Genomic DNA, 24,818 nt, shown 5'->3' on the forward strand with positions numbered 1-24,818 from the left:
ATGCTACTGTATTATATTGTCAAATTTATACTAAACATATTACCAGACTGTAAACTTGTTTTAGTAATTAAAAATACAGTCACACCAGTCATTTTTATGCTTCACAGTCATTTACCGCAATTCAGTATATGCAGTGTACAGTATATTCAGTATATAAGGTTACTTGCTGAAAATCAGTTTATAAAGTGTGACCGTATATTGCATTTAAGTCATTTGTTGGAATTCAGTTTATGTGATCACATCAGTTATTTTGAAGGAAATTGACTGGCTACTCTGCTGCCAGTCATTTGGCCGTTAAATTTGTTTTTTTTTGTTTGTTTTTTTACATTGTATGTATGTCATGGAGCTGAAGAGGTTAAATCAATTTAGCTTTGAGTTCAAATGCACAGAACAATAAATGTTATTTATAGAGTAGCACAAGTTAGTAAAAATGACATATAGTCACAGATTCATACATTTATTTATTTATTTTATCTGCCATTATTGGCTAGGTCATTATTGAAAATGAGAATTTGTTCTCAATTGACTCATCTGGCTAAATAAAGGTAATACAGCAAGCAAAAGCACTCACAAGATAACATTCCAAAGCATCTCCTCTCTCTCTCTCTCTCTCTCTCTCTCTCTCTCTCTCTCTCTCTCTCTCTCTCTCTCTCATTATATTGACAATATTTCTTTTAATTTCAGTGGAGGGAGCCAGCTGAAAAATAATCCCATTGAAAATGGAGGCAGCAGTTCCAATAGTAACTGCGATCATCGCTGGAGCCTCGCTGGCAGGCACTACCATTGAGCAAATGTCCACAAATATAAACACTGAACGGAATGTTGCTATTCAAATTTCCAACTACAGCAAAAAATATATCTTAAAAAATCCAAGGTGAGTACAAGAATGAGAAATGATTATTTCCACCAGGGGTGTCTGGTCTCTTTGGTTTATGCTCCTCTCGCAGACAAAGGCTGCACATTTATGGATGCGCCAGCAAAGTGGTCGTAGCTGTTGTTCATACTTTAATTGCACCGCATTGCAAAGATGGACGTCAGTCCCCTCAATCGCCAGAGATTCCAAAGGGGCTAATTTCACACATTAATACCGGTGTCGTAGGGAAAAAGTAGATTGGGGAAAAAGTGGATCACGCAAGCGCAGTAAGGTAAAAGGAAGGCGCGGCAGCTGTTTGATTAAAGGGGAAGTTAACTACAATCAGCATTTTCTATCTGCTCATTTTATTTGCCAGATCGTATGGTACTGTGTTCACACACTACTTTCTTTATTTTATTTATTTGAACAGGAATTGTGTCATGTACCTAGGTTGGGAAATAAAATGTGTTTATTTATTTATTTTTTTAAACATAAGACATTTGCATAACAAGTCAGGTTTTGTAAATGTGATTGGTTTTGCCTTACAACTATAAAGCATAACACAAAAGAGAGATCATACAATGTGTATGTGTATGTATGTATATATACAGTGCCTATAGAAAGTCTACACCCCCTTTCAAAATGATCACCTTTTGTTGCCTTATAGCCTGAAAAAAATATTCTATAAATTTGTAGACAATTAATTAAAGGTAAATTCAGCAGTTCCTGTAGATTTCCTCTGCTGGGAAGTACATTTCAAAGCAAAGACTCAACCATGAGCACCAAGGCGCTTTCAAAAGAACTCTGGGACAAAGTTGTTGAAAGGCACAGATCAAGGGATGGGTATAAAAAAAATATCAAAAGGCCTTGAATATCCCTTGGAGCACGGTCAAGACAATTATTAAGAAGTGGAAGGTGTATGGCACCATGAAGACCCTGCCTAGATCAGGCCATCCCGCCAAACTGGATGACCGAACAAGAAGGAGACTGATCAGAGAGGCTACCAAGAGGCCAATGGCAACTTTGCAAGAGCTACAGGCTTTTATGGCCAAGACTGGGCAAAGTGTGCATGTGACAACAATATACCAAGCACTCCACAAAACTGACCAGTATGGTAGGTGGCAAGAAGGAAGCCATTACTCAAGAAAACTCACCTTGAATCCTGTTTGAAGTATGAAAAAAACACTCAGGAGATTCTGTAGCCATTTGGCAAACAGTTATGTGGTCTGAGGAAACTAAAATTGAACTTTTTGGCCTAAACACAAAGCGTTATGTTTGGCGCAAACCCAACACAGTGCGTCACACAAAGAACACCATCACTACTGTGAAGCATGGTGGTGGCAGCATCATGTTATGGGGATAATTTCTCATCGACAGGGACTGAGGCACTTCTCAGGATAGAAGGGAAAATGAATGGAGCAAAGTACAGAGTAGTCCTTGAGGAAAACCTGCTGCCCTCTGCAAGAAAGCTGAAACTGGGACGGAAGTTCACCTTTCAGCATTACAACGACCCAAAGCACACAGCCAAAGCTACACTGGAGTGGCTAAGGAACAAAAAGGTAAATGTCCTTGATTGGCCCAGTCAGAGCCCCGACCTAAATCCAATCAAAAATTTGTGGCATGAATTGAAGATTGCTCTCCATCAACGCTCCCCATGGAACTTGACAGAGCTTGAACACTATTATTAAGAAGAATGGTCAAATATTGCCAAATTTTGGTGTGCAAAGTTGGTAGAGACCTATCCCAACAGACTCACAGCTGTAATTGCTGCCAAAGGTGCTTCTGTCAACTTTTAACTCAGGGGGGTGGAGACTTATCCAATTATGATCTTTCAGTTTTGTATTTAATATATATTTATATATCTTTTTTCTCAATAAAAGCTTTTTCCCCTTAACAGTGTGGAGTATGGTGTGTAGATAAGTGAAAAAAATCCTCATTTAAATGCATGAAACTCTGAGGCACTGACACAACAACATGTGAAAAAAGTTCAAGGGGGTGTAGACTTTCTATAGGCACTGTGTATATATATATATATATATATATATATATATATATATATATATATATACAGACGTGCTCAAATTTGTTGGTACCCTTACAGCTCATTGAAATAATGCTTCATTCCTCCTGAAAAATGATGAAATTAAAAGCTATTTTATCATGTATACTTGCATGCCTTTGGTATGTCATAGAATAAAGCAAAGAAGCTGTGAAAAGAGATGAATTATTGCTTATTCTACAAAGATATTCTAAAATTTCCTGGACACATTTGTTGGTACCCCTTAGAAAAGATAATAAATAATTGGATTATAGTGATATTTCAAACTAATTAGTTTCTTTAATTAGTATCACACATGTCTCCAATCTTGTAATCAGTCATTCGGCCTATTTAAATGGAGAAAAGTAGTCACTGTGCTGTTTGGTATCATTGTGTGCACCACACTGAACATGGACCAGAGAAAGCAAAGGAGAGAGTTGTCTGAGGAGATCAGAAAGAAAATAATAGACAAGCATGGTAAAGGTAAAGGCTACAAGACCATCTCCAAGCAGCTTGATGTTCCTGTGACAACAGTTGCAAATATTATTAAGAAGTTTAAGGTCCATGGAACTGTAGCCAACCTCCCTGGGCACGGCCGCAAGAGGAAAATCGACCCCAGATTGAACAGAAGGATAGTGCGAATGGTAGAAAAAGAACCAAGGATAACTGCCAAAGAGATACAAGCTGAACTCCAAGGTGAAGGTACGTCAGTTTCTGATCGCACCATCTGTCGCTTTTTGAGCGAAAGTGGGCTCCATGGAAGAAGACCCAGGAGGACTCCACTTTTGAAAGAAAAACATAAAAAAGCCAGACTGGAATTTGCTAAAATGCATATTGATAAGCCACAATCCTTTTGGGAGAATGTCCTTTGGACAGATGAGTCAAAACTGGAGCTTTTTGGCAAGTCACATCAGCTCTATGTTCACAGACGAAAAAATGACGCTTTCAAAGAAAAGAACACCATACCTACAGTGAAACATGGAGGAGGCTCGGTTATGTTTTGGGGCTGCTTTGCTGCGCCTGGCACAGGGTGCCTTGAATCTGTGCAGGGCACAATGAAATCTCAAGACTATCAAGGCATTCTGGAGCGAAACGTACTGCCCAGTGTCAGAAAGCTCTGTCTCAGTCGCAGGTCATGGGTCCTCCAACAGGATAATGACCCAAAACACACAGCTAAAAGCACCCAAGAATGGATAAGAACAAAACATTGGACTATTCTGAAGTGGCCTTCTATGAGTCCTGATCTGAATCCTATCGAACATCTATGGAAAGAGCTGAAACTTGCAGTCTGGAGAAGGCACCCATCAAACCTGAGACAGCTGGAGCAGTTTGCTCAGGAAGAGTGGGCCAAACTACCTGTTAACAGGTGCAGAAGTCTCATTGAGAGCTACAGAAAACATTTGATTGCAGTGACTGCCTCTAAAGGTTGTGCAACAAAATATTAGGTTAGCGGTCCCATCATTTTTGTCCATGCCATTTTCATTTGTTTTATTATTTACAATTTTATGTTGAATAAAAAATCAAAAGCAAAGTCTGATTTCTATTAAATATGGAATAAACAATGGTGGATGCCAATTACTTTTGTCAGTTTCAAGTTATTTCAGAGAAAATTGTGCATTCTTCGTTTTTTGTGGAGGGGTACCAACAAATTTGAGCACGTCTGTGTGTGTATATATATATATCGGGAGGGCGGAGAAGAACACACGCTGTCCTCCGAAGCGTGTGCCGTCAAGCCGACCACTTTTTTTCACACTGCAGACTCACCATGCAGCCACCCAAGAGCTACAGTGTCGGAGGACAACGCGGCTCTCGGGCAGCTACAGGCAAGCCCTCAGGTGCCCGGCCAGACTACAGGGGTCGCTGGTGCGCGGTGAGCCGAGGACACCCTGACCGACCTAACCCTCCCTCCCCCCGGGTGACGCTCGGTCAATTGTGCACCGCCCCTTGGGAGCTCCCGTCCTTGATCGGCAAAGGAATAGCCTGGATTCGAACTCGCGACTTGCAGGCTATAGAGCGCATCCTGCACTCACGTGGCGCGCCTTTACTGGATGCGCCACTCGGGAGCCCCACTATATATAATGATTTTAAACAGGTAAATGCTTGTAGTTCAACAAATACTATATGATCATCTCACTATAAATGTCTATCTTGGTTGGTTTAAAATCGTGCTGATATACATACTGTGTATAATGCTGTATGATCTCTCTTTCTCACTAATGTGTACATTATATCTGTCTTGTTTGGTTTTGAACTACAGGAACTCTTGTTTTTATTGAATTAATGTATTGTTTCTTCCCAAACTTGTAATTAAAATACATACTCCATGCTATCAATTGTGTAAAACGAACGCAGGCCCCTGTTTGTTTTCTGAACTAATTATACAAAGTACTGTCTGTAAAAATTAACGAAAGAACAAAGCACTTAATAATAATAATAATAATAATAATAATAATAATAATACAAGTGCATCATGTGACTGCTGTGCATCGTGGCCTAAGTTAGTTACCACAGCATGCATGGAGCTCAATTTTGTCCATGACTGAAATCGTGTTTTGATTTTTTGACAGTCGCTCTCATACCTATCCTTATAGTAGGCTACTGCCTACATGTTAAATATCTAACAAAAACTTCTCGAGTTGCAATAAAGTTTGTTAAACAGACAAATTACATTTACAAAATTAATTTGAAATGATGTGTTTATTGTTAATGTATATTATAGCATTCCCTTATCTATCGTTATACTGTCAAAGACATCCGATCTACTTATTTATATATTTATACAAAATCCATTTCAAAAGTATTTATTTTGTGTTGCTATATGCGATCTACTTATTCCCTAGATGTACAGCGATCTATGCGCAAACCTTACAAACCATGGAACCTCACCAGAAATTTGTGTATGTGACAACGAAAATGATTTTCGTTATTTCAGAATGACTGGTGAGAGGTCTGACCACCTACGGAAAAGAGTGGAACCTTTGCTACAACACAGCAATACACACACGATGCCAGTGACACCTGCAGAACAACTGGCAGTCACGCTGCGTATATTTGCAATTTCTAAAAAAATCTGCTCCATCGCACTTCACTGGCTTGCCACACATATTGCATTTTCTTTCTTCGTATTTAGAGATGTGCTATGCTCCTCTTATCCTAACCACAGAGCTTAATTAGACTCCTATGAGTATTATATCGTGGAATTGTCTGTCAGATACGGAGGGACTATGTACTTTGAATATCATAAAACGTTCTCAGCAAAAGCAGCAGCCACATTGACAATCATCTAATCAATTGGGCTCCAGATCCCGATTTATTTAACCAAATTTTCAGCGGCCTCAGAGCTAACGCATGTGGGGTCTGCGCTTCCACGGGTCTTCCCTCTGCCCTAAGACTGCTATAGCATCTACTTCTAAAGCAGCACCTGGTATTACCGCTAATTCTTCAAGCAGAGCTTCCTTTCCCAATCCAATACATTCATCAGCTCTACCCGATCAATCCACAAGACAAGACAAATACGGGCGCAGAATTAGATTCGCAGGAGGAAGACAAATTTGTAACAACTTCAACACCGGTTTCTGTTCAAATAGGCAATGTCATTTCATTCATATGTGTGGCAATTGTGGAAATGCTCACGCCAACTGAGTCTGCCCTTTAAATTGCAAGTGACTTTCTCCGATGCTCATAGTCTCCACTCCCATTAACATTCCAGCTTTATATTAAAAAAACATCATCCTGATATCAATTTCACGAATTACTTAACTGATGTTTATCAACCAGTCTCAATCTTCATTCTGCTAATCAAGATTCAGAGACAGTTCAATTTCTCATTAAATAAAATGTAAAACGGATTTATTGTTGCACTTTTTAGCTCCTCCTTTTCCAGTCTATAGAATTAATCTTATTGGCATAGCAACTGGGGGGGGGGGGGGGGGAGACAACCCACAATTAGAAAACGTGCTCTGCTTTCATTGCTGGGTCACTTCAATTTTGCAATTCGCATTATTCCCTAATGGAGGACATTTATATCTCGTCTACTTGCTCTGGCATCAACAGGGAGGCTTTTACCCACTCCCTGCTGTCTCACACCATCAATTTTCTAATGTAAATACACAACCTACTGGGCATATGTAATAATGCAGATGATGCTCTCGTTTACTGATATCCAAATTTCACAGATTGATTCCTACAGCACTTGCTCCTTCTACCAGATCTACTTGCTCTACAGGTTGGGCTTGTTATGTAATCTTCTGCTCTCAAAATAGGATCAATCCTACTTCTTTCAACCAGAATTGGATCATGGCTTTTATAGTTCATGCAAAGGATTCTCTGCACCTGGCACCAGCTACAATTAAAACCTGTCTGTCAGGAATTCAACAATAATTTCGCTTGATGTCAATTTTTTCTCCAACTTTACTATCAATCCCAGCCATTCGTCTCCTCCTGCGAGGAATTTCCAAGAACTCGCCGGCTGCTTCTACCATTCGCTTGCCTATCTCTGTTATCATTCTTGGCAGCATGATTTCAATTCTTCGACAAGGCTGTTTTCTCCAGTTGATGACCTAACAATGGAAGCATTACGTCTTTCTGCATTTTTTGTTTTTTGAAATGTTCTGAATATCAGTCCCTTCTATTATCAGCGACCTTACTCATATTCTCGATTCTCATTTTATTCTCTTTCTATGCATTTAAAAAACTGATCAGCTTCGGCAAGGACAATGTATTCAACTTTCATAAATTGCTCTCCTCTATGCCCATATTCTTCTATGCTGAAATACATTACAGAACGTAAACCTAAATCTCCTTCCGATCCCCTATTCATCAATGCAAGTGGGTCTGTTGTTTCAAGGCATTGGTTTTCTTCTCAGATCTCCGCTTTGGTTTCCAGAGCAGGTCTTTCACCTCAATTCTACACTCCGCATTCATTCAGTATTGGGGCAGCCACTTCAGCAGCAGGTGCAAAGATTAACCAGCATCTAATCAAAAATATGGGATGCTAGACCTCATCAGCAGTCAAAGCTTACATTTGTTCTTCACCAGCCGAAATAACATCTGCCCATCAGTCAATTGCTAATATGTCCGGAGTGGGGACGACCTTTCTGCCTGGGCCACCGAAGGTTTCCTCCTTTAAAATAAAAAAAAATAAAGGTTTTTTTTCCTTCCCACTGTGCAGAGGGTCTTCACATAGTCAGTAGGGTTCAGTTACTAACCCCTGTGTCAAGTTAAGGGTTTTTCTTTTGTGTTACATGTTTTCTCTCTCTTTTTCTTTTCTATATGCATTGGTGGTTCTTTTTAACTTCCCATAAATGTCTTCACCCCGCTCTATGTGGATTAACATTTTCTAACTTTGTTTTCTTTCCGGTTCGCGAAACTTTTCGTATGTCGAGTCACCTCAAAGTCGATGGCCCCCCCTCCTGTATGTCGGGTCACCTCAAAAACGATGGCCCCCCCTCATGTATGTCGGGTCACCTCAAAGACGATGGCCCCCCCTCATGTATGTCGGGTCACCTCAAAGACGATGGCCCCCCCTCATGTATGTCGGGTCACCTCAAAGACGATGGCCCCCCCTCATGTATGTCGGGTCACATCAAAGACGATGGCCCCCCCTCCTGTATGTCGGGTCACCTCAAAGACGATGGCCCCCCCTCATGTATGTCGGGTCACCTCAAAGACGATGGCCCCCCCTCCTGTATGTCGGGTCACCTCAAAGATGATGGCCCCCCCTCCTGTATGTCGGGTCACCTCAAAGATGATGGCCCCCCTCCTGTATGTCGGGTCACCTCAAAGACGATGGCCCCCCCTCCTGTATGTCGGGTCACCTCAAAGACGATGGCCCCCCCTCCTGTATGTCGGGTCACCTCAAAAACGATGGCCCCCCCTCATGTATGTCGGGTCACCTCAAAGACGATGCCCCCCCCTCCTGTATGTCGGGTCACCTCAAAGACGATGCCCCCCCCTCCTGTATGTCGGGTCACCTCAAAGATGATGGCCCCCCTCCTGTATGTCGGGTCACCTCAAAGATGATGGCCCCCCCTCCTGTATGTCGGGTCACCTCAAAGACGATGGCCCCCCCTCCTGTATGTCGGGTCACCTCAAAGACGATGGCCCCCCTCATGTATGTCGGGTCACCTCAAAGACGATGGCCCCCCCTCCTGTATGTCGGGTCACCTCAAAGACGATGGCCCCCCCTCATGTATGTCGGGTCACCTCAAAGACGATGGCCCCCCCTCATGTATGTCGGGTCACCTCAAAGACGATGGCCCCCCCTCCTGTATGTCGGGTCACCTCAAAAACGATGGCCCCCCCTCATGTATATCGGGTCACCTCAAAGATGATGGCCCCCCTCCTGTATGTCGGGTCACCTCAAAGATGATGGCCCCCCCTCCTGTATGTCGGGTCACCTCAAAGACGATGGCCCCCCTCATGTATGTCGGGTCACCTCAAAGACGATGGCCCCCCCTCCTGTATGTCGGGTCACCTCAAAGACGATGGCCCCCCCTCATGTATGTCGGGTCACCTCAAAGACGATGGCCCCCCATCATGTATGTCGGGTCACCTCAAAGACGATGGCCCCCCTCCTGTATGTCGGGTCACCTCAAAGATGATGGCCCCCCCTCCTGTATGTCGGGTCACCTCAAAGATGATGGCCCCCCTCCTGTATGTCGGGTCACCTCAAAGATGATGGCCCCCCCTCCTGTATGTCGGGTCACCTCAAAGACGATGGCCCCCCTCCTGTATGTTGGGCCATTGAAGAGTCAGAACCTCTTTTATGTGTTAATATTACTAACCAATGTTTTCTTTCTGGTTTGCAAGCCTCTTCGTTTGTCGGGTCATCTCAGAGAGGGTGACCCCTCTTTGTTTGTATATACAACATGGTTTATACAACATGGTATAGTTTCAAACTTATGAATTTAAATCAGACAAACATTATTGGAAGCAACATTTTCAACACTTGATTTTGATTGATGCATGTCAGCCATCTTGGATTGACAAAAACTGAACATAAATTACAAACATAAATATTCTATAGTCAAGTTTCACATCATTATATACTTAAAAACATGCCTGTGGAATACTGCTGAAATTTGATTGGCTTGTGGCTGCCATGTTGTTTTATGCAACAATATGCCAAAAGCAACAATGATACAACGTTGTTACTAATTTCATGATTACAAAGTTTCACAACAATCGGTCAAACTGTGTCCGAGAACGAGGCATTGGTACTTTTTAAAAAACACACATAGCCACCAAATCATGTGATCACCCTCATTTTTATTAGGAATTACGAGTTTTCATGGTCATAAGCAACCTCTGGTGAGATAATTCGAAAGGAGTCGTTGTCAGCAATAACTGCATTCTAAATTTCACCACAAGAGGGCCCCTTATGATAGCAAATGCTGTATTGCTTATTCAATGCAGTGATTAGCCAATAACTAAAAGGATTGCTTAGATATGAAGTTAAATGTCTTGAACAAAAAACCTCAATTTAATTAATAGCTGTCTAAGCATACCTCCTGCATGGCAACTTAAAGAGCCGGTCACATGAGCTTTTGGATTTATTATGTACATGTCACCCCAATACAAAAATTTCACCCTCCTGGGACATTCAGAGCCTGATGGCATGATATACATGGTGTTTCACTTTGCTATAGAGTTGAAAGGGAGAGGTGTTGGGCTCTTATTGACCCAGTAACCCTGCAAGGCTTGGGGCAACAGAGGTCTCTTTAGATGCACTAGGGTCTTATCTATCCAGAGCCTATGTTTGACCCTCAAAGCACGTGCAGCAAGAAAACCACGTGTAGTGCATGCCTGCATAGGTGCTACATCTGAACCTAAAAAGACAAGTTCTTGAAACTCAGTATTTGTACATTGTTTGTCTGATACCAGAACACTTGAGTTTCTAGGTGCTTGTGTTACAAAAATATAAATATACAGTATATATTTGAGAAAATGTGAATGCATTTTTGGGTGCCTGTTGCTTTAAATGTGCTTGTCGTTCACAGAAGCTAAACCAGACTGTCAACTTACAAAAACTGGTATATTTTAAAAAGTACAAAAGCTAAAATTCTGAAATTTTCTGATGTTGTTCCCAACAACCCCATGGATGCAAAGTGTTAATTTCAGAATTACGACAAAAAAAGACGTGAATACCGCGGGTGCAGCAAGGTAAATTCAACAGATTAAGAAATACAAATCTAGAACAATATGATTAACGTCTTTACCTTCTACATACACCGGGATTAGATATAATATTTTCATAAAGGATTTTACATTTTCTTTTCCTCGTACACTTCCCTGCCATTCTGTACTAAACCAAAGAAAAATCGATCCACTTCACAGGCACGGTAATGATGACGCACTCGGTCCTGTCTACCAAGGGAATAAAACCATCACTCACTGGAAGATCCTCCTCTTTTTCCCTCTCAGGACGGTAAGGTACGACCTCGATGTCTAGATGAGTGTGGATAAGGAAAGACCTTCTCGAGTTGAAATGAGTCTTGTTGTATTTCCCTTGCATTCGTGCTTAAAGCTGCCTTTCCGCTTTCCTGGAATCAACGACTTAAAAGACCGAGTTCTTTCTGTCTTTCAGCGGCCTCCTCGCTTGCGTGGTAGGCCGCTCTTTTTGTCTGTCTGTTGTACGTGAGCGACTGTCTGTACAGTCATCCATCTATTCTTCCTGGGAGTACACGTGTCCTCTTCGGGGCTAGGCTTTGCCATATCCCCGCTGTTGAGTACTGCTTACACTCGCCCCCCCCCCCCACAGTGTATGCTACGCGCTGACCAGGTGTGTGGGGTTGGCCACGCGGTTAGGGTAGGCACCTTGCGTAGCGGTCCCAGGTTCTGTGGTACTGCGGAGTCGTGAGATAGTTCTCCTGAGAGTGCACGTGTTCTCCTAGGGGGTAGGCTTTGCCATATCCTTGCTGTTTAGTTACCCTTCCAGTCGCATTCTCCTCCACGGAGCTAGGCCTTGCCGCATCCCCATTGTCGTGTAGTTCTGCCGGCTACAGGCTGCCACTGCGGTGAGTCAGGCCTTGTACAGAAGGTGTACTCTCTCCCCTTCCTCTATCTCGGTGCTCAGGTTCTTAAAGTGTCACACCTAGTGTACATGTGCTAGTACCTCTACCACTTAGTGCAATTACACATGGTACGACACGGTACGCAGTATACGTAATGTACGGTACTCAGTGCGCAAGGCGCTTTGGATGCAAGGCGCACGTAGTGCACGAGCAACACGTTGCGCTTGTTGTGTAGCCACTGCTCTCCTATCGTATACCTTACGTAAAGCACGGTACATGGCGCACAAGTTGCCCACGGTACTCGGCGCACGATACGCAGAGTTATCACTGCTGTAACACTAGTGACTTACACTACGGTAATGCTTCCAGTGTTTAACTCAGTGTTTTAGTGCTAATGCACAAAGTTAGGCCCATGTCGGGGTCCCATCTCTGTACGGCCTGCGCGTAGTGCTTGTAGGCAGGTGTTTAGTACGTCAGTGCGCATTGCGCCTCGGGTGCTCGGTGCATGAGATGCCTCATTGCCCTCTACCTGTAGATGGTGCTCCTCTCCACTGTAGGCTACGCGCTGCCCCGGTCGTGTGTCTGCACGTAGTCCAGGCTAGACACCCCTGTCCAGTTACTATGCTGTGTTTACTCTTTTTCTGTGTAACAGCCTACATCGCATTGTGATTGCAGTCTGCTTAAAACCTTACAGCTCTCGCTGTTTTGTGTTTTCCTCTGCTATTGCAGTTTAAAAGAAAAAGAGACGTGTGATCCTCCACTGGACCCTGGCTCTGCCGTGCCCCGCTGTGGAGTTGACTCTACTGGACTGCCTCAGCCCACCCTCTCGGTGCGCTTAAAAATTTCAGTTCACCCGCATTACCGTGGTGTCTGCTGTATTACCCTCAGAGCTTGCTGTTGTGTGCGTGTATGTGTGGTTTTATTTCACTGCCTTAAAAAAACAGCAGTGCAATTCCTCCATGAGACCCAGCTCTGCAGGGTCCTGCTGTTGAGTTGAATCAGCAGGCTTATTTTAGCCCGCCTACTCTGCGTGCTTGGTCATCTGCCTGGTATGGTGAATGTGTTTCTCCCATAGTTGAATGGCTGTGTGTATAAGCCTGTATTTTTCCTATTACTGCCTTGCAGTTTAAAAAAGAAAAAGAGCAGTACACTTTTATTCCTGGCTAACATCCTTGAGCCTGTGCTCCACTCTGGCATACGCTATACACTGCCATGCTGTGTGACTGCACGCGGTCCAGGACCAGGTTATCGCTGCTCTGCCCAGTACTGCTTTCCTGATTGCCTACCGCAGCCACTCGAGCCTGTGTATCCACCCCGGTATATGCTAGTGTGGCAAAGTGCCCGCCCCTGTGTGTATTTTGTGTGTTATGTGTTGTATGTTGCGTGTGTTAATGTTGGTGTATAGATTGGTACACGGGATATAAACGGGTCTGTGTTTCACGTGTGTTTAAAGTGTATAATTATATTTAGGCACGAGGATGGCACATCACTTCACGTGCAGATAAAATGTGTATAATGTGTGGCACGGGGTTGCACGTAATGAATTCACGTGCTGGGATTCAAGTGAATAATTAATTAGTAATTGAATCCCAGCACAAACAGTATAAATAGATGCACGTTTAGTCACTCGTGGTTGGGTGTTCGGAAGAGGAGAACGGGTGAGAGAGAGAGGAGAGTTAAATCAGTAAAAACGTGAAATATAAGTGTTTGTTCTCACCGTGTTTGTTTGTCTGTCCGTGCACCGTTTGTTTAGTGTCAGTCGTTTTGTCTGTCTGTTTATTTTGGCGTCAAGTGCCGTGTCCTGTTTTGTATTCCGTTGTTCAAACCTTTTATTTGTTAATAAACGCTGAGTGCAGCCATTGCACTCAGCTCATCATCACCACCGTCTCTGTCTGTGTTTGAACTCCTTTCTGGTCTGACGCAACCCACTCTGGCCGTCTTTGTGACACGTGGTGTCATCGTGGGATAGCCGCGCCTCCAAGCGTCAGACCAGGAGGGGTTTTGTTTAAAAAAAAAATATATATATATATAATGGCAGAAGACGCCACAAAATGGCGGGACTGGTTCCTGGAGAATGCTGGGCTGGAGGCCCAGTCTCTGCCCATAGTCGTCCGGGCCCTGTGGATGATGGACAGTGAGAGATGGGAGGCCTATCAGCAGGAACACACCCCAAACACCTTGGAGGAAGGTGTGGAGTTTCTCCTCAGCTACCTGGAGGCAACGATAAACGGAACAGCAGCCCAGGTAGCAGGACCACCAGCAGAGGAGTACCTGCTGTCCCCATCTCCACCAGCAGAGGGTGAATGCCTGCTGGTTTTGCCTCCACAGCCCAAGCGGGAGGCAGAGACAGATAAAGAGGTGAAGGACAGGGAGGAGGAGTGCCGCCTAAGGGCCAGGCATCCACGGCGATGTAACAAGCCATCGCCGGGGTGCCTCCTCTGCGACCAGGATCACCTGTTCGCCCACTGTCCCTTCCGCAATTATGGGGAGGAGCCTGAGCGTCCACAGCCCAAGCGGGAGGAGCCTGAGCGTCCACAGCCCAAGCGGGAGGAGCCTGAGCGTCCACAGCCCAAGCGGGAGGAGCCTGAGCGTCCACAGCCCGAGCGGGAGGAGCCTGAGCGTCCACAGCCCAAATGGGAGGAGCCTGAGCGTCCACAGCCCAAATGGGAGGAGCCTGAGCGTCCACAGCCCAAACGGGAGGAGCCTGAGCGTCCACAGCCCAAACGGGAGGAGCCTGAGCGTCCACAGCCCAAGCGGAAGGAGCCTGAACGTCCTACGCCTGAGTGGAAGGAGCCCGAACGTCCTACGCCTGAGTGGGAGGAGCCCGAACGTCCTACGCCTGAGTGGGAGGAGCCCGAACGTCCTACGCCTGAGTGGGAGGAGCCCGAACGTCCTACGCCTGAGTGGGAGGAGCCCGAACGTCCTACGCCTGAGTGGGGGGAGCCCGAACGTCCACAGCCCAAAAGGGAGGAGTCGGTGCGTCCACAGCCCAAAAGGGAGGAGTCGGTGCGTCCACAGCCCAAAAGGGAGGAGTCGGTGCGTCCACAGCCCAAAAGGGAGGAGTCGGTGCGTCCACAGCCCAAAAAGAGGGAAGTCGGGGCTTCCACAGCCGTAGGACCCAAGCTGCCAGCAGAGGGAGAATGCCTGCTGGTCCCACCTCCACCAGCAGAGGGTGAATACCTGCTGGTGCCGTCCCAAGAGCCAGAAGGGGAGGAGTTACAGGCTCAACCCCCTGAAAATTTTTGGGGGGGAGAAGGGCAGGATGCTGGTGTCCCCCAGCAGCCTCTAGCTATGCTGCTGAAGGCAGCACGGCGCGCACATGCCCAGCCGCCACAGCAGAGGGAGCCAGCACCGCCACAGCCTCCCTCTGAGTGGCCAGCATCAGCCCCATCGCCTCTACCTCCGCCACCTCCACCAGCAGAGGGTGAATGCCTGCTGGTTCCACCTCCACCGCAGTGGGAGGACTGCTTGCCCCTCCCACCTCCACCAGCAGAGGGTGAATACCTGCTGGTTCCACCTCCACCGCAGTGGGAGGACTGCTGGCCCCTCCCACCTCCACCAGCAGAGGGTGAATACCTGCTGGCTCCACCACCGCCAGGAGCAGATGAGCTGGAGCTGCCTCTGCCTCCACCACCGCCAGGAGCAGAGGAGCTGGAGCTGCCTCTGCCTCCACCACCGCCAGGAGCAGAGGAGCTGGAGCTACCTCTGCCTCCACCACCGCCAGGAGCAGAGGAGCTGGAGCTGCCTCTGCCTCCGCCACCGCCCGGAGCAGAGGAGCAGGAGCTGCCTCTGCTGCCCGTACCTCCGCAGGGAGTACGGTGGCCGGAGCCCCAGAAAGGGGAGCTGCCGGCCACGAAGAAGGGGGAGGAGGTCTGGAGACCACTTTCCCCAGCAGCAGTTTCGCTGCAGGAGTTCTTGTGGCCGGAGCCCCACAGGAGGGAGCTGCCGGCTACGAAGAAGGGGGAGGTCGGGGGACCACCTGCCCCCGCAGCTTTTTCGCTGCAGGACGGGACCAGCATGCTGTCAGCCGTGCCACTACCGGCAGGGGAGCTGACAGCATTTCCAGCCATGGGCCCACTGAAGCCTCCCTTCCCAGCCCGAGACTTTGGCCTGGACTGCTGGGTATTTAAGGGGGGAGGTGGCCGTTGAGGCCATGTGTGCTTTGCACAGGGGGGGGTATATGTGGCAAAGTGCCCGCCCCTGTGTGTATTTTGTGTGTTATGTGTTGTATGTTGCGTGTGTTAATGTTGGTGTATAGATTGGTACACGGGATATAAACGGGTCTGTGTTTCACGTGTGTTTAAAGTGTATAATTATATTTAGGCACGAGGATGGCACATCACTTCACGTGCAGATAAAATGTGTATAATGTGTGGCACGGGGTTGCACGTAATGAATTCACGTGCTGGGATTCAAGTGAATAATTAATTAGTAATTGAATCCCAGCACAAACAGTATAAATAGATGCACGTTTAGTCACTCGTGGTTGGGTGTTCGGAAGAGGAGAACGGGTGAGAGAGAGAGGAGAGTTAAATCAGTAAAAACGTGAAATATAAGTGTTTGTTCTCACCGTGTTTGTTTGTCTGTCCGTGCACCGTTTGTTTAGTGTCAGTCGTTTTGTCTGTCTGTTTATTTTGGCGTCAAGTGCCGTGTCCTGTTTTGTATTCCGTTGTTCAAACCTTTTATTTGTTAATAAACGCTGAGTGCAGCCATTGCACTCAGCTCATCATCACCACCGTCTCTGTCTGTGTTTGAACTCCTTTCTGGTCTGACGCAACCCACTCTGGCCGTCTTTGTGACAGCTAGGTATATGCTCACTCAGTGTCCTCGGTGCATCTGCAACCTTGATGCCTGAGTGCATCAATACGCAGCGTTGGGAGCCCCTGGCCAGACAGCAGGCTCAAGCCCTTGCTGTGGCCCCAGCTCAGCCGATAATGCCCGGAGCTGACCCCGCCTGTACCGGTGGTCGCCCCAGATGTTACAGAACCGGATTTCAGCTTTGCTGAGGAGGACCATTATGCAATTAAGTTGCGGCCTCATGAAAAAGTGGCTCCATCCTTCAAAAGCAGCCCCTACCTCCCCTGATCATTACTTTGGACCAGCGGTTGAGGAATTGCTGCAGTGCTCCCACCGAAAACGCAGCGCCTCGGCAGGTAGAGAACAAGACACTGGCGTCCGCTGTACTCGGCAGGCGGTCCAGCCCGGCGAATGGTTTATCACACTGGACCGAAAGAACGCAGATTCCACGTTCCTATGGGTCCAGCACACAGGAAGTATCTCCGCTCCGCCTTACAGGAGAGCATCCTGAGTTTTCCGTGCTGTGATTCGACCTCTCCTTAGTCCCCCCGCACATTTTCGAAGTGGCTGGATGCCATCCTCGCTCCCTTGCGGCTGCAAGTGATCAGGGTGATAAATTACCTGGATGACTGGTTGATTTGAATAGTCGCAGGAAGGAGCAGTGGCACACATAGCTATTTGTCATGAAGCATCTGTTTGATGCTGGGTCTCACCCTCATCGATGCCAGAGCTAATTAATAGCAAGCCTACCTGTCGGACGACAGAGTAGCTGCCATTTGCAACTGTTGGATTGGAGTGATACACAACCGTCAATTGGTGATGACAGACGCACCCAACTCTGGTTGGGGGGGCGGTCTGGGCAGGTAGCGGAGTTCACGGACCCTGGTCAGATCGCTGGACATCCCTGCACATGAATGGGTGGAGCTGAAAGTAGCCCACGAGTGTCCTAAAGCGTTTTTGTTTGCTTTCCCGCCTATACCGCTGCTCCCGACTTTTCTCGAAAAGTCAGTTTAGAGAAAGCGTCAGTTCTCCTAGTGGTCCCCAAGTAGCCCAGGAGAGGTTGGTTTTCGACCCTGTGCCAGCTGTTGCATGACCAGCCCTGTGAGATCCACTTTGTTGGCACCCGGAACCAGGTAGGTTCCGGCTATGAGTCTGGCCCCTGAAAGGGAGTGCTGACTAGCCTTAGGGCTGTTGGTCGCAGTTGTGGAAATGATGCAGAGCGCTAGGGCAGACTCCACTAGGTCCTTGTATACCCATAAGTGGAAGTATTTTCAAGCTTGGTTTCTGACTACGAACCATGACCTCATTACTTACCCTATGCCAGTCATCCTGCAGTTTCTGTAAGAACTGCTGGATGCTGAAAGGTCACCTTCCGCCTTGAAGGTGTATTTAGCGGCTATCTCTGCTTGCCATGCCCCCGTAGATTCTATGTCTCTGGATGCGCATTTTTTAGCTACCCATTTCCTTAAAGGCGCACAGCGATTACGCCCTCCTAGGAGGACTGTTCTCCCCGAATGGAGCCTTAATATTGTACTGGAGGCTATCACGAAGTCCCTGTTTGAGCTCTTACACTCCATAGAGCTGAAGTACCTGTCAACGAAGACAGCCTTCCTCTTGGCTATCACATCGGCAGATCAGTGAGCTGCAGGCGCTGTCTGTACACAGCTGCTGCATGTGTATTTGGGAGGATGGCAACAGGGTGTCGCTGCGCACCAACCCCGCTTTCCTCCCCAAGGTGATTACAGCCTTCCAGATTAAACCATCTGTGGAATGGGAGTCCTTTCATCCGCCTCCGTTTGCTTCAACGGCGGAAGAGATATTGAATTTCCTCTACCCAGTGCGGGCATTGAGATGCTACATGCTTAGGACAAGAGCTCTGTGTCAATCTGACCAGATCTTTGTCTGTCACGGGACACGGACCATAGGACAGCCCCTCTCTAAGCAGCGTCTGTCACACTGGATTGTGGACACAGTCTCGACTGCGTATGATGGTGCTGGCTTGCCCCCTCTGGGTAGGGTAGCCGCACACTCAACTAGAGGGTTGGCTACATCTTGGGCCCTTTTCAAGGGTGCCTTAATGTCTGACATTTGTACTGCTGCATTTTCACCACAGGAGAGCCACATGCAGCTCGCGAGACACCAGTTGGCCACCCCTGCTCTAAATGATTAAGCGGTTATAATAATGAATGGATGGATGGACTTATTATAGTGCATGATATAATGTTCTAGTTTAAGCCCATTTATCTTTCGCCATCAACCAGTTTCAATGGTGAATGTTAGTTTTCATAGGGTTGCATCACAATAACCATTTAAACATAATGTTATTTGGATGCAAACCATATTCAGTCTGGCTTTAGGCAGAGTCATACTACTGTGACTTTGAAAGTAATGGATGAAACAAGGCTGGTATTGTTCTAAATTCTAAATTGCCTTCTGGTTGAGTGTGTGTGTTTGTGTGCGTGAATGTGTGTGTGTGAGTGCTCTGCCACAATGCTATTCTTACTTTTGCAATATAAAATAGTCTATTGAACTCATTTGTATATTAAAAATATGTTTAGGTTAATATAAGTTACTCATTTTTGTTTTCATGAATGTAGCCAAAGAGTTGCCCTTCACTGGATCAAATGTTTTCAACACAAACAATTTTGAATGTAACTATGTTCACTGTTTAGTGATTGTGTTTCATTCTAGGAAACACATTGTCCAGGTCAAGTGTTCCATCTAGTGGTGAAAATTAGTAATTTGCGGACTTTCAGTAAAAAAAAGAATATTTGGCACTTTTATGGACATTACAACTTTCAGAGAGGTCAGAGAAGATGGGTAAAGACATTTTTTTCATAGAGCACACATGACTTTCTATATGTGTTCAATAGAAACTATAGCTCTATCTGCAATCCCTGAGGAGCTACGAGCCAGTTTTTGAATTTTGACACTTAGGAAAGATCAGAGGACACGGGTGATAGCATTTTTTATAGCTCACCTATGACATACTATACATGTTCAATATGAACCGTGGCCTTAACGGCACTCCTTAAGGTATTATTAGCAGTAATTGTCACGTTTGACCTCTAGGAGAGGTCAGAGGTCACGGGCGATGACATTTTTTCATAGACTACACATGACTTTCTATTCGTGTTCAATAATAACTGTGGCCCTATCGGCATTCCCTAAGGAGTTAAAATTTCAACGTAAATTCCAATATGGCCGCCGCACCATGTGAGCAATCTGTTTCAATCTTCAGCGGTTATTACTTTCCAATGGTCTGTGCAATTGTGTTGACATTGAAGAGCACAAGTGCAATGGTGTTCTTGTTATGGGTTGCGAAAGTTTTTTTTACAATTATCAATATGGCCGCCAAACCATGTGACCAAAACGTGTCATTTTCATATTACCAGTACGTCACACGAGTCTCTATGGTCTTATAAAGTTTCATGACTGTAGTGTATTGCACCTTGGATTTATGCACGAATGTATGAAAATAGAGCCGTCGTGAAATGGTTATTTGAGAACCGCGGCCATGTTTTTTAACAAAAAATCTTGCATTGAACAAGCGTAAGAAAGGACCTTGCCGTGAGCATGCGTGCCAATTTAGGTGTCGATTGACCTTGCGGTTTAAGACAAGAAGGTGTTTGAATATTTGGGGCCAATATAGCGTAGCGGGCAAAGTAATTGTTCAATCGACCTTGATTGAAAATATGTTTTTTGTAGGCCATTGCTGCACTATCTGCTGCCATTGTCACAGTTCCACCTTAGTCGTTTTTAATGGCAAGGGTTTTTAAAAATTCCCAAAGTTTCCACGAGATCCAATATGGTGGTCGAACCATGGGACTTTGATTCGGGGACGCCAGTCTGGTTATCTGCATGTAGCCAGCTACCTACATACTCGATTTTATGAGCCTACGATGAGGTTTGGGAAGAAAGCAAAATAACAATAATAATAATAATAATAATAATCCTAACAAAAACAATAGGCTTTCCCAGCCAATGGCTTGGAAGCCTAATATGAAGAAGTAGAATCCAAACAGAAACAATAGGCTTCATGCTATTCTGGCCAGGAAGCCTAATTAAGAAGGTACATTTACATATTAAATACATTTAAGGGGAATTTACACAAGATTGGTTTAAACAGCTAACTATTTGCTGATCTGTAGCACTTATGTTACTATTCTCCTATTTTTTTCAATCAGAGTCTTCACTTCCAGTGGATACCCTCACAATCCTCCTCAGCCTACAATCAGAAAAGAGACACGGGAAGGCTGTTCATTCACCAAAAACCCTGATAAACTATTTGGTTGTGTCGGTGTCTTGACATATGATGTGTCTGAAAATAATAAAAGCAAGGCTCTTAGCCGTTTTGCCATAATGTTTTCTGTACCTTACGATTACACCAAGTATGAAAATTGGTTCTCTATTGGGCTCTTTGATAGTGAGCGTTCATGTGATGAATCTCTGTTCAATCTGATGTATTATGAAAAAGGGAGCTTTGTCAGAGACAATGCATCATCCACAGAGATGAAGTATGAAGGGGAACTTTCAATTGTTAAGGGAACAATGTCTCCTCGAGCCAAGTCAATAATGAAAGTAGAAATATGGGACAAGTGATCCAGTTCTTCACATAATCACTGCATGTAGTCAACTGTGCCAAACACATGCCTAAGTTTGAACTGAGTTTGAATTCTTTCCACAGCATAATGCTTCATTGATTTCACTTTCTGTCACTGAGTACCTTAAAATAACTTAAATAATTGAATACACTGCTTGAAGTCATTAGGGATAGACATGTTTGTTCCTTTCATTTTGTGGCTTTATGACTAAAAGGTTTATGATTAAAAATAAACATAACATGCTCATTTAAAAGTTGAACTTTGTGATTTTTTTTTAACTGGAATTTTGTGGAACTTTCAATTTATTTAAGAACATAACATTACAAATCATTTGTCCCATGTTGCTTGTTTGGTTGCTACAGTGGGTACCATGGATAAAGCACTCCACACCCAGTGTAATGATTGAGTCACAAACATTGAGTCAAGTCGAGTCTTTGACATACCAAGCTTGAGTGCAGTTGAGTCACCTATCTGGATTAAGTTGATTAAAGTAATTAGTTCTGGCAGTTAAAGACATATTTATTTTCAGGAGATTAGCAAGGTACAAGTAAAAAGAAAATATCTCAAAAATGCAAAATTGAGACGCACAATAACATGGTCATCCCTTCCTTTCTAATGTTCACCATCAAAGGTCCACAGTTTCTACTGTGTTTTGTCTCTCCATTTCAGTGAATGATGATTATTTGGCCTATTTTAAGCAGATATAATCATTGAAGCAATTCCCCTATATAAATGTGCTATGGTTACCATCATGCTTTTTGCCTAAGGTACATAATAACTTATTAGACACTCCAGGGTGCCCCATTTTGGCAGGCATAGGTGTCCTGTAAAGGATTAATTAGAGGGAAACTACATACTTCCTGTCTAATGGCTTTAGAGATGATGTTCTTCTGGGAGTCAAGGGTTTCAATAAAAGTTACCACGCTGTATTGCAACCTGGTGTCCGTCTCCACGTTTATAAGATAAATGTACATGGTGTCAGAAGTTAAAAACATCGGAAAAATCGAAATTCTGATTCCGAGAACAGTCCTCTTGCTCTGTGAGTGCAACTAAAGTTGAAATGAAAATTAAACACAACAGTCTCATGTGTATGCATGAAAGTTTGCAAGACCAGTATGTGTGCATTGCTTCTGTATAGAGTAGCTGGAGACAAGAGAGCCTGCAGCAGGTGTGCTACGTGACCTCCCCAGAGTTGGCTGCCTGCCAAGAGCAAAGCCGCTGAAAAGAAAAACAAGTTGGTTGCCAGAAAAGTAACATGTTAGCTACTGAAAAAAGGAGATTTGCTTCCCTGCTAGGAAACTGACACAAAAAAAGCAATGGCATCTACAGCAGTACAAATTTAAGTATGAACCAGTGAAAAAAGCCTTTGAACAGCACTGCATGGGGAAACACAATGTTATTATTATTTAGATTTTTATATAGCGCTTTTATCCAAAACGCTTTACAATGATGAATTAATTAGATGTAAAGCAGTACAATTGGATGAAGGGGAATGGAAGAGTATGGGGTAGCAGTTATTAGTGCATTGGGATATTAGCACCAGTGCTTCATTTGTAAATCACAAGGTGCCGGAGCTCAATGTGAACAGGAGAGAGCGGATGTAAGAGGGGGAGCAGAGGTACTGGAACGCTTAAGTATATAATGCTTAACATCAATGTAACGCATTTTCAACACATTTCCAAGCCACCACTGTAGATAACATGCTAACAATGTAACATAACATTTTTTTTTTAATTAGTAATTTCAAATTTGAAATTGTTCAGTAGTCCAAACGGTCGGCAGCACCGGAGTTTCGTTACCCAGATTCATTTCTTCACTTGATAAATCATATGGTGCATCCTGCTCCTCATTTTCCATAGCCTGTTAGCCAGACTATCGTCGCAACCACATCAGTAGCACAACTCACACCTGCCTGCTGCACGGGTAGGGTTGCCACCTTTTCCACAGACCAAACCCGGACATATTTCTCAGTCAGCCTAGCTCTATCAAAACTGCAGTATACTGTAATACAGTTTAACACAATACCACCAGATCTCGGTACAAATCAATAATCATGCAGTATACACAGTATTGTGCTCTTAATATTTCAAGCAATTGGACTTGCAAGCCAGAAAAATAGTAGCTATATCATGGTAGGCTAGAGGCTAATCTTACCTGAGACAAGTAGCTGTGGTGATGAGTAATGCTGTAGTAAATCAATGCCATTTCTGAAGCGACGATCCTGTCTATGTGTGTTTTCTGAAAAGCTTGTTTGTGACAACCATTACTAACTGCAGTACACTTTAACGACAGGCATTTGCTAGCTCTCAGTTTTAAAACTTAGCGATGGTTCATTAACATAACACAGTGCAATCATCACAGTATCATGTAGTAATTGTATGACAGTATTGTTCCGTGTGAAAACTTAAACAATAAAGCCGAAACTAAAATGCTTTAAATTTAAAACTGGTTAATAGACTAGCAAGCACTGGCAAAATCAGATCTTTTATATGGTGCAGAACTAATTTATTTTAACATATTGTTTCGGGTCTTTGTGACACCTACACGGTGGATAGTAGTGTCTACACGTATCGACAATAACAATCCAAAGAAAATTAGCATCATTGTTACAGATTTTCTAACAAGTCTTACATAAACAATTTTGGCTGCTACTTAATTAAGCCCTTGAAAATAATAATAATAATAATAATAATAATAATAATAATAATAATAATAATAACACACAAAACTGATTAACCTACAAGTACCACAGTAGCAGGAGCAGTTTATACAGCCTCAGAGTTTCTGATGGCATCACAAATTCCACATTTCCTAAATCCATTGATGGAAATGTCCAGTTTTTTTTTTTTTTTCTTTAAGCAAATTGGCTTCATCACTCATTGCCATTCTCATATTCACTTTGACATCTGACACATTCTTTCCCTTGCCCAGCACGCACTTCAGTGCTGCATACCACCAGTCTGTCAGAGGGCAGGATTGCACACTGTATGCCACACTCTGATTGGTGGAAGTATTATCGATGATCCAATCCAAACTGCCAATAAAGACTCAATAAATTCCACTCCAAAATGTCCTGTTATATACGGTATGTCAAAGAAAATATTAAAGGAAGGTTGGTGTTTTTTATACGTTTCACTTAAAGCCGGACATTAGGGCGTTTGTGTTTGTTGATTCCTGCCAACTGGACACAGATGCCAATTCCCGGACTGTCCAGTCAAACCCGGACAGGTGGCAACCCTATGCATGGCGCTTTCTTCATTTCTAGTTTGTTTTGACATGGTTCAGGTTCACCATCAGAAATTTTTCTGGTAGTTTTGCCTTTTGGCAATTTTTACACAAACAGGGTTGCAATTTCATAAATTAGGGTTGCAATCATTTCACAATCAGACAAGGTGAGGCGAGCAGTGATGACGTGATGACACTGGGAGCTCTGGGAGCACTGAATGAGGGTATGATTTTGCCTCCCTGGTGCATCAGCACACACAACGGCTGCGATGCTGGCTCCGGGGATC

At 44.6% G+C, this 24,818-nt stretch overlaps 1 protein-coding gene across 1 annotated transcript; it reads left to right on the forward strand.

Annotated features, from left to right (window-relative positions):
- The first annotated feature begins 713 nt into the window (after positions 1–713).
- Positions 714–21,546, forward strand: LOC117414369 (DELTA-sagatoxin-Srs1a-like). Its single transcript, XM_059009892.1, has 2 exons — positions 714–874; positions 20,890–21,546. Exons 1-2 carry the CDS (start codon positions 720–722, stop codon positions 21,302–21,304), a joined length of 570 nt encoding a protein of 189 aa, XP_058865875.1. The 5' UTR covers positions 714–719; the 3' UTR covers positions 21,305–21,546.
- The last annotated feature ends 3,272 nt before the right edge of the window (positions 21,547–24,818 follow it).

Source organism: Acipenser ruthenus, chromosome 39, assembly GCF_902713425.1.
Source record: "Acipenser ruthenus chromosome 39, fAciRut3.2 maternal haplotype, whole genome shotgun sequence".
Lineage (NCBI taxonomy): Eukaryota > Metazoa > Chordata > Actinopteri > Acipenseriformes > Acipenseridae > Acipenser > Acipenser ruthenus.

Excerpts from the sequence above, each read along its gene's own strand:
- LOC117414369 (XM_059009892.1), top strand. The coding sequence starts at position 720 with ATGGAGGCAGCAGTTCCAATAGTAACTGCGATCATCGCTGGAGCCTCG. Across the intron at positions 875-20,889 it reads TATATCTTAAAAAATCCAAG|AGTCTTCACTTCCAGTGGAT; the intron begins GTGAGTACAAGA and ends TTTTTCAATCAG.